Genomic DNA, 13,568 nt, shown 5'->3' with positions numbered 1-13,568 from the left:
AGGGACGGTTCTGGTACCAGGCATCAATTAAGAAGTCTGAAATGTGTTCCTATGTCGTATAATATTCTAAGCCAGACGAAGGCAAGAAAGCATTGACTTCTGTGCAGCTGTCCAATCATTTGTTGCTATTTTTCATCTGTTTCTAAGTTTACAAAATATGACACAAGGGGAAACTGGATATAGTAGTTTTGCCAGCCGGAATCTAACTTATTCAGCAATAATATAGTTTTTTTTAAACTGAGAGACAATCTGTAAGCCCTATGGAATTGCTTCTCTTTCTATTATCCTGTGCATTAAAAATATATATCAGCAGGAAAATCTACACCTATACATACACTGTGAATAGTGATATCTGCCCTGAATACTGAGAGCAGTGAAATTAGTAAAGCCAATTCTGTTACATTAAACCAAAGAAATCGGCATTGCATGTTGAGCTAAAGCCATTTACAAAATAAAATTGGTCTTCAACACTTTCACAAAAAATAATAAAAGTAAAATTACTTGTAAATGGGTAATTTTTAAAACTGAAGTTCGTGGGAAGGAGTATCTAATGCACTCATTTAAGTTGAACTTAAATGTTCTGTGTATCAACTTCTTTTTTTTATGCCTCAGAAAAGGATTGGCTGTAACATACGCATCAAATTTCTGTTTTAAGGATTTAAAAAAAAAACGAAAACCTGCATCAACCTTCCTTCCTCCTTCTTTGTCTGCCAGATCTAACCTCCTTTTATGGTAGATAATATATTCTGAATTCTTTGAGATGTTAGTGGGGACAAACTCTTTTTGAATTTGCATGTTACCTGTGTAACAAATAATTCAGGTTTTGAATTCAATGGATGAATCCTGGCTCCGCTGAAGTCAAGGGCAAAACTCCCATTGACTTCACTGGGACCAGGCTTTCACCTGTTGTTTCTGAATGATGATCGGTACTATGGGCTTGCTCCTGTGCTCATACTATTAATGTTCATGGGAATTTGTCCTTATTCACTTTCACCCTATTTATTTCAGACCATTTCTCCAGTTTGTCAAGATCCTTTTGAATTTTAATCCTGTCCTCCTAAGCGCTTGCATCCCCTCCCAGCTTGGTATTGTCCACAAACTTTATAACTGTGCCATTATCCAGCCATTTATGAAGCTATTGAATAGATATTGATAAACACTATGAATTTTATTTTAAATATTTAAATATATTATATATATTTAAAATGGAGTTTAATTGTATAGAATCCTCTGTGTTAAGTACCTATGTTTCCTCAGGAATGTGAGAGAGAGGCATTGCCTTTTCTTGAGAAGCAGGCATCTTCCTACATGCACAGTTGTTCTGATATGGTTGATCACTTCCTTCCACCCATTGAATCTGGTGATTAGAAAGCAGGTGCATGTGGTTCTCAACCAGGGATATGCGTACCCCTGCAGGTATGCAGAGGTCTTCCAGAGGGTACATCAGCTCATCTAGATATTTGCCTAATTTTACAACAGGCTACATAAAAAGTACTAGTGAAGTCAGTACAAACTAAAATTTCTTAGTGATTTGTTTATACTGCTCTATATACTGTATTCCAAAATGTATTCCAGTTGATTTATTTTATAATTATATGGTAATGAGAGAGTCAGGAATTTGTCAGTAATAGTGCGCTGTGACACTTTTGTATTTTCATGTCTGATTTTGTAAGCAACTAGTTTTAAAGTGAGGTGAAACTTGGAGAACACAAGACAAATCAGATTCCTGAAAGGGGTACAGTAGTCTGAAAAGGTTGAGAGCCACTGTGTTAGACCACCTCTGTGAGCCATTTGCCACGGGAGCCTCTTCTTCCCTAAAACACAATCATGGCTTTTAATCAGTCCTGCCTTCTGTATAACCAACAGAGATTAAAGAGGCAGAAATATAACTTGAGAGCCAGATCCTGTGTGGCTGAAAATCAGTGTAGTTCCATAATGGAGTTATGTCTACACCAAATAAAGATCTATCCTTGCATGTTTTTACAAGCACCAGGTATTTAATGTTAGGTCAGTGGGGCTACTCACATAAGGGTTTCAGGACCCAGGCCCTCATGGAGCTTTTTAACCTTTGATTTAAGATGCAAATTTAAACTCTAAAAGCAGCAGCAACATATTGGATACATTACGTATCCAGGGTGTTCTGCCACCAATGTCCTAAAACAAAATTGTCAGAAGCAGCCTTCCTGTTGGGGGAATTCAAGATATATCACAGTCAAACTCTAATTGCATGGTTAGGGATTGAAGGAAAACAATGATTCAGCTATTTTTATCCACCCAAACTGACATTTTCCCTCTTTTTCTAAAGGTACTTTTTTAGAGGTGGCTCATAATTGGAGGCTTAAGTGCTCTATAATGAAGAGAAGAAAGCTAGAGCAGAGAGATTCACAATAGCTCAAAATGTCACTGCTCAGTGTCTGACATTTTTCCCTTGGATATAATACGTGCCCTGAACTCCGGAGTGCATGTGAAAAACCTTCATTCTGATGCAATTTCTCCTGCGTAGTTTGTGACAAACAGAATTTCTAAGGTGACTGTTGTTTACTGTGGCTGCTACAAAGAGAGAGTCTGATCCTGTAAGATGCCGAGCATCCTCACCTCTCGATCTGGTGACGTGCTGGGCGCTCTAGACTCCCACTGACCCCCATGCTCCTTCAGAGCTGTGCGGGGTCACATAAGTCATCATACAGGAGGCAGACTGACCCCAATAAATCAAATACAGAGAAAATATTGATAGTGCCAATGTGGAAAGTATGTTTTCTAGGTGCATCCCCCTTCAGTTTACCATTTATCAGATTATTTTTCATTCTATCAATATGATCAAACTACAGTACTAACATACAGAATTACATTTAGGGCTAGAACTTCAGGCATTAGCCAATTTGATTTTGGCAGGATTTTCATTGAAAGTCAATGGGAGTTAGGCACCTAACTTGCTTAGGCGGCTTTTGTAAATCTTATGATGACCTATTTGCATCTCGGGCACGTAAATACCTTTTTAAATCTGGCCCCAGTTCAAAACATCAAAAAAAGTTCTTTTGAATTATTCTAGGCCATAATATTAATTTATGTAATATCTGATTGAAATATATTACATTTTATTTACACTTTGGAAATATGATATGGACTCAGTCTTGCTGCCATTAAAATCAATGGCAAACCTCCTGCTGACTTTAGTAGTAGCAAGAAATGTATGAATATGTTCAGTAATTTGCTAGCATTTTATTCTTTGATTGGCCAGTCATACTGGATGTGCCCACAAGCAGATACATTGGGGGAGCAATGTATGTTTCTTACATTTTATGTAATAAAAATACGTTTTTTTTTTAAAGCAAATTAAAAAAAGAAAATCCTGTGTCCCAAAAGCTGGAGCCAAAGGAGGCTTTGGAAGAAAACTTTCCTTCAAGACTATCTTACTCTTTTTAACAATCAAAGAATTTTACAATTAAGTTGTCTCTAATGATCAGTTATTCTCCAATATCTGCCTCAGGTCATGGTCTCTCCATTTACAAAAAGCCTGTGAAAACTAAATATGTTTTAAACTTATTTCAGGCATAGAGCCTGGTTTTTAAAACAAACCCTCTCTTCCCTGCAAATCAGATACAGTAGTTAGATCAAAATGGCCTCAGTCAAGACCATATATTTGCACACACAATTATTTACCTGGTCTCGCTTTACATGCCAGCAAATTTCCTTTTAAATATTAGGTCCTTAATCTCCATCACTCTGTGCATTCCCCCCCCCCCCTTTTTTCAGTGCAGTCTCCTTATTTGACTTTTTATGCCACTACCTTTTTTAACATTTGAACTGTGGTAGCGCCTGGAGGCCAGTTAGATAGGGCACCGTGTAGTCACACAGAAAATGACAGTCCTTGCCCCAAATTGCTTGCAGTCAGGTGTTCTGTTTGTATTTTAAGATTTATTTCATTTGTTATATTTTCAGCTTTGTAAATAAAATTTTTAGTATTTTCATGCTTTTCTATTATATACATAGTATTATTCTACTTACTATTGCGATAGCACTTTTTCATTGACTCTTATTGGTCTTTTAGTACTGATTTTTTGGGGTGGAATATAGTAATATCAGGCTAATTTTTAAAGCTGTTTTTTATCTCCATGTGCAGCGTCTCTGCTCAAATGCTCTCTGCATCTCTATTCAAAATGGGACTTCCTTACTCGGAAATGTGAAATTAGGTGCCTGCACTTCAAAACAATTTTTGGCCTTTTGCCTTTCTCAGTCCATATTTGTCCCCTGCAGAAATCTCCACTTTCACACTACTGTACGTTTGCTCTGCCGTCATCTAGAAGTAACTTTACCTTTGCCTTATTTAGACAAGTTCACACCAGCAGAGAAGGGTAAAACTGTGGGACACCTGTCTTCCCCCAAATGACCATTAGAGTCCATCTTAAAGCAAAATAAGGCTCTCCCTCTTCTTTCACTCAGTTGTGACCATAATTTCTACATTGCTCCAACTTTATCTTTTGCACTAAACCTTAACAGAGGGTGTCTGCCCTGAATTGCCCAAGCATTTAGAGCATCCGTAAATCTCAACTATTGGTACCTAGGGGTTAATGCATCTCCTGTCTTTTTCATCTACACTGTCTGCAAGATCAATGGAAGCAAGTCTTTTCTGTGTTTTCAAATACAGTTCTTTGCATTATTCCCCGTGATAACAAACCGTTCTTCAAAGCATTTGTTCTCTGTGCGCATATCTTTATGCAAAGGCCAGCATATAAATATGACCTCATCCTTTCCCAAATCCTGGTATGCAAGTCATTCCTGTGTTATAGTAGAAATCAGAGGTCAAACCTGCCAGTTATTTTCTGTGCATTGTAATTGAGCATTTTCACCTGTTCATGTAAATGCCCCTCTCCCTTATTTAAGCCTTTGGAGACTAAATTTGCATGTTTATAGAGAGATACTGTGCAAAAGAAAACTAATGTTAGGTTGAGATATCCAGTATTTACAAATCAAGAAATCTCAACCTTAACTCTACTCTCTTTGTTATATGCTTTAAGATATTGTTGCTGTTTATCATTAACAGCAATTGTCAATTTTGTCAATTAATGCAGTCATTACTAGCGGGAATTTCTTAAGATTTTTCAGTGTTTGAAGGCACTTTCACAAGTGAATTTGTAAGAGAGATGTAGGGGGGAAATTGTCATAACATGTATGCCAGCGAATTAAAGAACTTTTTTTTTTTATTCAGTATGAACCAAGAGGACCAGGCAGGCCGTTGTACCAAAGAAGAATTTCCTCTAGTTCAGTCCAGGCTTGTTCTGAAGATTTTAACACTCCTCAAGACAATCTTGGTCAGTGTAAAGAGCTTCAGGACCATAGTAACCAGTCTTCTTTCAACTATTCATCCCCTGAGTTGTGGGTAAACTCCACCTCATCTGCCCCATATCAGAACATTCCATGCAACGGATCCAACAGAGCAGTACCACCCAGAGAACTGTTAGGTAAGTAATCTTTCTCTTTTTCTAAATCCCTCCACTTGCCTTACTGGGGTGAACTGCTTGAGCCGGAGTGACAAACGCTAAATGAGGCTTAGCTGCTCTTCACAATGTATGTGTATTGTCTGCTGAGACTTGAAGCGAATTTAGGCAAAATATTTCTGAAGTGTTCATTATTTTGGTTTTTAATTGTGTACAAGTCCTATTTTCATATACTGTTGTCTCAGGTAGTTAGCAGGTTGGTCTGTTGCATGTGACTGAGAAGTGAATGCTATGAAGTAATTCCTCCAAATAGCTCCACTCTCCTCCAGAAATATTACTAAGTTCAAACATTCTCTTCCGTTGATTAAAGTTCAGCCAGTTTGTGCTTAACAGGACCTGGTGACAAAAGGGGTGTGGTGTGAGATATGTTGTTTCACCTTAAAGCAGTGGTTGCTGTTACTGCTACCATCTTAGATTTTGACGGTGATCTATAGGAATTGAGTTTGAGATGTCAGTGCACTTCCTAGTGAACTCACATGCTTAAACGTGTCAGTGCTATAGGCCATCATAGCACATTGACAGATAGACATGGGTACATCACAGAAGAATCACCCTTGAAACTGGCTTCCTTGCTGGCAGTCTTAGTGGAAACTGATTTATCATGGACATTGAACTAGTTTTTCACTGCTGGAGGGGCTCACTCCAGAACAGAGCTGGTACAGCATAGGGAATCTTGTCTGCTACTTTGCAAACAAGAAGTCTGCCAGTATGGCACCCTTTCTCCACACTTATTTCAAATAAAAAACAAGCTCTCTTTTGTTTTTTAAGTTTTATTTTATCAGTATTAATGTATGTGAACTTTCCATATAAGTATTAACAACTCTTATTCATAGCCACTGTTTATTATCTTTAAAAGACCTATTTGTATTTGGTCAACTTCTTAAAACCAATAGTGTCATGCAGTTTCTGCTTCCTTTCGGTTTCATGGTGCACTAGTTACTAAGGTGTTTTAAATTAATGGCATATATACTAAAAGAAAAGTCAGCAGAGAGTGAACGAAAAAACTGACACAGATTAGCTGCAGTGCTTTAGAATTATTTTCTTCTCATGCATTTTACGTTTTCAGAGTGCTAAAATTTTGATCTTCCAAAACACTATTGGAAATATTATACCCTCAGTTACTGCAGCAACGTTAGCCTCATGGTTGTGCCTTTGCAAGTTTAGGGCACATCCTTTAAAATATTGATATTCCTTTTTGCCCTGGAAAAATATATTCTCTCTCACCACAGTGGCATCCAGATCTGATGTTGCTCTAGGCTTTTCGGTTTGCTGATATGATGGAAGCTCTGAAACTCCTGCTAGACTATGTTGGGATCAATATGTATCACGTTTCATTGATTTAGTGTAAAGGTTGAGAGTAAGGCTCTAAGCAAAATCCTCAAAGGAAATAGGGAAATATAAAAAGTACCTTATATATCTATTGCTACCAACTGATAAATCCTAAAGCCAGCTGGGCAAGTTAGACTAGCATCAGTATTTGGTACAAACATGTTTCCATTCTTAGGCATGGAAGCCATTTTTATGAATGAATAAATAAATACACACACACACACACACATTTGTTGTGTCTCGCACCTAATGCAAAGAAACGCAATCCACTTTTGAGGTCTTCTGAGTTTTTCTATGTTTCTTGTTTTGCAGGCCTAATTCTAGTCCAATCTTAACTCTCCTTTGTGGTACTAATTGTTAGTGACTAGGCCCCAGCAATTTCAGTGTTTGTGGCTGATGTTATTTTATCCGTCTGAAATAAGACGCTAGTATTGCACCCCTGTCTTGACTCATTGCCTGGAATGAGCAGTTGACAGCAGAGGGTGGAGGGGCTCACATTTTGGGACATCAGGAATGGAAGCAACAAGAATATTTAAAAATGCAGCCGTTGGATTCATGGAGTACAGGAGGACTGCCATAAAATTGTTCTGGGTTTTTGCACACTCTTGAAGGCTCTTCCTAGATTGCAGTTTGAGAGGCTTGACATACATTCTGCTGTGTGTGACTTCCTTTTTTAGACTGAGCATAGGTTAAGTTGTTGTCAGTGGTATTTAGTATGTATTTCTTTCTGTGTTGGGTGCCTCATTTACAGTTCTTTCTCACCCGGGGCCCTCATGCAAGTCATCTGGCCTCTCTCTTTAATCTTTTGCTTTCTTTTTGTAAGCTACGTAACCCTGTCTGTCCTGTCTGTTCTTTCTGTCTGTCTGTCTGTCGACCTTTCTGTTAAAAACAAACCTGTTCAGGAGGTGTCTGTGGCCTTTCTAATATGAGGCTGTTCTGTGTACTTATTTCTTTGTACTTGATAATCATCCTGCACTGGTGTTTTTGTATACTCAACTCATGAAATTAACATTTAATTTTTAAAGATGGGAACAATTACAAAATATGCCCAGTGCCCATCATCGGCATTATTTTAGATTTCATTTATATCATTATCCTCCAAATAAACGGCTGAGTTTTCCTAGCTTCTGGCAGACAGGAGCAGAATTCCCCAGCTAAAAGTATGGTACTTCATTAGGATTCAGAAAATTCACTGGAAAGCTGTTCCATACTCGTCGCTTTAAAGCACAATTTTCTTATAGTTGCAGGAGGAGTTAAATATGGAGCAAGAACATATCAATTAACAAGAGTGCATTCAGTCTAAAACATCAGTAATAAGTTGGGTTGCACTGGAAGTCTGAGTTTCAGTTTGTGAATGCATTATGTACAGTGCTGTAAATTTTAATTTTAGCCTGTTTAAGCTATGAAACGAGAAGGAAAGTGAAAGACACTCCCCACCCTGGGAGATCTGTCTCATTGGATAAAGAGTGTTTGAATTAGCATAGGTCCCAACATGAGGCATCCTTTCTCTAATGGGTCAGCTAGTCCACCCTGTGCATCATGGGAGGATCAGTGTGAATAACTGACAGAAGATGGGTGACTCCTGAATATCTCTCCTACTGATTTCACAGCTTCTCCTTCCTTAGCAGATTGTTGCCTTGCCTACCTGTTCTTATAATAGTTTCTCCTAATAGTTAACCCAGGCTTTCTCTCCTACGTAGAAAACTGATTGGGAAACAACTTCTTTGACCTTATACGGTAACATTATTGGGCTAATGTGAAATGTGTCTTGTGGCACACAAATAAATACATCCTCCCTTGGTATGTAAGAACCAAGGCATTCTGACCTTATAGCACAGAATTAAGTTTACTGACTTAATGTAATCAGCTTTTCCTGATGAAATAGAAACTATGGCCTTAACATGCAGTGTTTATGGATTGTATCATATACCTCTGGGTGATAGCTCCTGAGCACACACTAGACCTGTGTACAGCAAGATCAGGAAATTGGTTTCCTTTTGACTGAAGATAAAGGCACTAATATAGAGGTCCCTAAACAGTAGCACTTGTACTATAGTACTGTGTCCCTAGAGGGGGAACTATCGCAAACATTATTTGGTTAGAAAGTAATGTCTTGCACCTGTTAAAATTATGCGAGTTGCAAAAATAAGTTTAAAATAACACAGGAGTTTGAAAACAAATGGTTATCGTGCATCCTCTGAAATCGCACCATATGCATAAGCAGTGCTGTCCAACAGATCAGATCTGCCAGATCATTCACCGTGTTTTTAAAGGGATTTGTTGCTATGAAAATATCTTATTTGTATAGCACTCATCACAGCAAAGGATCCCAAGCCATTTTACAAACTTGGGAAACAGTGAAATATAATCCGTTTAGGAATTCTCTGGGTGAAAGGCAGACACTGTTTCCCAGTGCATGGCAACACTCTGTGACTTGTGGTGCCTTGAGAAGGAAAATTATAACCATGTAATACAAAAGGAAAATAATTGTTTAATTGCCCTGTAAAAGGGGCTAAAGTTCTTTTACAAATGCCAGCACTCATAAAACAGAAATAATTCCTGGGTCTTGGTATAAACATTGCCTAAAATAGGTAACAATATTAAGGCCAAAGTCATTTAATAAGAGATTATTTTTGTCAAAAACTGGAAAGATTAATTGTGAGGTACAGTTTTTTGACTAGTATTGTCTCTTATTAAATCATTTTGGCCGTAAGTTGGGCAGCCCTCAATATTCATCTTGTTCCAACAGCATGTTGTTGCCTCTGATTCTCACTTTCAGTAGTGTTTTAAGTGTATGTAATGGCCACTCACATGAGTAATGGAATATAAAAGACACTAATTTTTGTTCACAAATATTTCATTCTGGATGATTCATTTGACAGTACAGCAAATGAGTTAACCCTTTCCTTTTAAAATAAAGAGCCTCAATTATTTTGAATATCTGAATATCTAAAGCAGTGATTTGGTTTACCATACCTTGGTATAACAAAAGATTGTATCTTGTGAAACGTACCCAACTTTGAAATATAGAATATATTTTACAGTAAGATATATTTATATCTGACCTATTATGCTCAGGTTGGCTCTTCCTCATTTTTAATATCTTTGTTTTCAGGATAAGAGTTAACTAATAGTCATGAATAATTTTGCAAAATGGGAGAAAAAGGAGACCCACATTTCCTCAGACATCATTAAATTATACTGTTAGGCCCTGTCCTGCATATAGTTATGCACATGTTAAGTTACAGTACATGAGTATTAATAAATCATAATATTTGTATTACCATAGTGCTCGGAGCCCAGGTCATGGACCAGAACCTCACTGTGCCAGATTACTCGCATGCTCAAAATTCATTGTATGACTGTTTGCAAGATACTGGGCTCTAGGCCATCAGGAAATATTCTTTAGCTTCCACTTAAATTGAAATGTCTTATTTTATTTTTTGTTTCTAAAACATCGTCTTGCTTAAAAAACACACAAATACTAGTACTGAATACAAGTACTAGTACGGAAAGCATTCATCTTAAATGCTGCCTTCAGTTACACCTTGTAATGCTATTGCCTATGTTACTCAAGGTAGAATTCAACCCCCTGCACAGAGGGAATGTAAAGCTGCAGCTAGAGGATTAGTGTAATCGATCTATAAAGAATTTCCAAAATAAGGAACCAGAGAAATGTGTGATCAGCCCCTGGCATGTTACAGGTGTGAAACTGACACAACTACACTGAAGATGTGTGACATGCTGTAATAAGAAAGAGGTCTTTTAAACTAATTGGAAATCAGAAGGAAAAAAGTAATGTTCTCTCAGGGCTCAATCCTGCGAAATACTGTGTGCTCTTGACCTCGATCCAGTAAGGCACTTAAGCATGTGCCTGACTTTAAGCATGCAAATTGCCCCACTGGCTGCTATTGAAGTTGAGGAAGTGCTTAAACTGGATTGAGTCAGCGCTGTGCAGGACGGAGCCATCATTGGAATCGGAGTGGCTCATGGTAAATCTATGAAGGATAGGTACTAAAATCTTATTTTTACCTGATTTTCGAACTAGCAGCACCTTTTCAGTATTCACATTTCTGCTGAAGTTATTTGAGTGTCAGATTTTTTCAGTTCCAGTACATAATCTGTAGGGGCTAAATCCTTACATTCCCACTCAGTCCTTACTCGCAGTGGGATTAGTCCCTCTGTCTCCTACAGACGTGGATGTAGTAAGGCTTATTTGCTTGTACAAAAGAGAGGACTAAGCGAAAAAGTAGTCTGAAGCGAGAATCATTTGAAAAGAAGCCCTGAAGAAATCTAATAATGATCTCAAGCCTTTTGTCATTTTAACTTAATATTGAGGTTCTGCAGTATCTGCATGTCAGTTTATCATTGTGTATGAGGGCATCAGCAAACGGATTTCACTTATGAAGGCTATTTAGTTAAACCGGCTTTATTTGTTCTGTTTCCAGCTCCACCGAAGACAGTCAAACCCCCAGAGGATCACCTGAAAGCCGAAAACATACCGCTGTCCAATTCCTTCAACTATAACATGCTGCAGCATCTCGGCCAGTTCCCACCCCTCATGCCCAACAAGCAGATCGTCGAATCAAACAGCAACAGCCAGCAGAATGCTGGGGGGAACAAGCCTGCCATGTCCTACGCAAGTGCTCTGCGGGCTCCGCCAAAGCCCAAACCTCCTCCTGAGCAGGCAAAAAAGAATAGTGACCCTTTGTCTTTGTTTCAGGAACTTAGCCTAGGTAGTTCATCAGGTAGCAATGGCTTTTACTCCTATTTTAAATAATCAGATTATTTTTTTTAGAGAGAATTTAATTTCTATTTGTGTCAGTAGATCTAAGATAGTTGGGGCTTCACCTGTAGTTGCAACTATTCCCTTTGTTTATATTAGTAAATATATCCTCACTTAATTGCTTTGCTGCTAGACTTGCAACTAATTTTTTAATTATATTCCATTATTTTGCATTTTTTGATGTGGGTCAGAATTTTGAAAGCTTTTATGTAGAACACACACACACACACACACACACACACACATTATTTTTTAATTTGTGTAATGTTACCAATGTGTTGCATTAAGCTAGCAGCTAAGAGGTTAACTGTGCAACTTTAAAAAAAATAAAAATAAAAAAAAAGTTTGTCTAAATTGTATTTAAAAAGAAATTGTAAGTAGCAATTACATTTATTCAATAACATTAGCATACTGTGCTGGGTTTCTGTACCAGAAATGGCCAGTTAATGTAAAAATGTATGTTATTTCTGCTTAAATTCATTTAATTTTTTTTTTTTAAATAAAGGTGCAGCATCTTATAAATACTTTCAGTTTTATCAGCTTTTTTGTGAAGGGATGCTGCATTCTGAGACTTTTATAGTTTTAGATTCTGTATGATGTGGTATTGTATTCTCCATCCACTGTAGGGTAAAGTAAAGGCATTCTTTGCAGACACTTGCCATTGTTTGGAAACATTCAGATAAAAAGCATTGGTATACTTAAAAAAATGCTCTACATTTTATTTTTAGACAAGCTACTAATTTAAGCTTGTTTGAAAGGTTAATTTGATAGGTTTTTTAAATGAATCATGAAGCTGAAAATAAATTTTTAGGTATGTTGGTGCTTAGTAGATTTAATAACTATTTTAAAAAAAATTGCGTGAATTTAGTAAAATACTTGTTTTTTTTCCACTATGCATGTGTAAATGTTTGTAATCTGGCTTTTTTCTCCCCTTCGCCAGTGGTATAAAGATAAAGAATTGTGCCGCTTTAAGGTTTTTTTGGGGGGTTTTTTTTGTTTTTTTTTTCCTGGGGTTTTTTTTTTTCTTCCAGTAAAACTTTTGGTACATTATTTGATGTTTACATTAAAATGTGACATTATACAAAGAAATTCAAATATTTTGCTAACTGTTTTGTTTGAGGAACATCATTAAAGAAGAGATTTAATGTTTGTCAAAGCTGTATCCAAATTTATCTAAATCTTCTTTGGGACTAAAATGATGAACTTGTTTATCTCTGAGTTCTACTCAAGATCTCCACAACCCTAGTCCTTTATGATAACATATAGAAAGAGAATTCTACAGTGTATGTAAAGATGAAAGAGAAATCTTTGGAGAAAAGCTCTAAGGATAAAATTTATCCTTTAGGATTTCTGGTCTTGTACATTGTTCATAATTTTGAAATGAAGAGATGTATCTTTATAGCTTCTCCGGAGGTGGTGGTAGTCCTTCTACACTTCAAGAGATCTCTTTAAATCTGGGACACAATTGATTTTTCACAAGACTGGGATTGATTTATTTACAATATTCCTCCAGTAGATGTCAGAATTACGATTTCAGAGTTGTGAGGGGGTTTTAACTTCATGTTTCTCATTGGAATTGCGCATCTTCTCTCCCACCCCCTACTTGAAAAACATAAGGGTTAATTCCAGACTTTTACAGCTGTCAGTGAGAGGCTGTGCTGATGAGCAGTGTTTGCTGCTGTATTCAATCAGATTTTTGTTCTGGTTATAATAAATTTATTTGTGTTTGACTTTGGGTTATAAACTGTGGGTCTTTACATAAAAAGACTCATTTAAATTCAGTACACCACAGAGGTTTGAATGGTTTCTAAAAATCTTTGCTGGGTTCATGGTTCAGAAACTTAGCTGAAAACCTGCTTTTCCTGCTTTAAAGAAGAACATGCATACCTAGTTAATCTGTGTCTTACTATACAAAACCAAACAAAAGATGTCAGGGGATGGGTGGAAAATCACTTCCA

General features: G+C 37.1%; 1 protein-coding gene across 4 annotated transcripts in view; it reads left to right on the top strand.

The window, feature by feature from the left end:
- Positions 1 to 12,759, top strand: part of HELZ (helicase with zinc finger) — a 155,264-nt gene extending 142,505 nt beyond the window's left edge. For all 4 annotated transcript variants that reach the window (XM_037913350.2, XM_043527736.1, XM_037913354.2 and 1 more), the window contains exons 30-31: positions 5,207 to 5,459; positions 11,273 to 12,759. In XM_037913350.2, coding sequence (XP_037769278.1) covers positions 5,207 to 5,459; positions 11,273 to 11,604 — 585 coding nt within the window. In that variant the 3' untranslated portion in view covers positions 11,605 to 12,759. The remainder of the gene's footprint in view (positions 1 to 5,206; positions 5,460 to 11,272) is intronic.
- Positions 12,760 to 13,568: the final 809 nt, after the last annotated feature.

The sequence above is a fragment of the Chelonia mydas genome, chromosome 14 (genome assembly GCF_015237465.2).
Source record: "Chelonia mydas isolate rCheMyd1 chromosome 14, rCheMyd1.pri.v2, whole genome shotgun sequence".
Classification (NCBI taxonomy): Eukaryota; Metazoa; Chordata; order Testudines; family Cheloniidae; genus Chelonia; species Chelonia mydas.
This window is presented reverse-complemented; position numbering and strand designations above follow the sequence as displayed.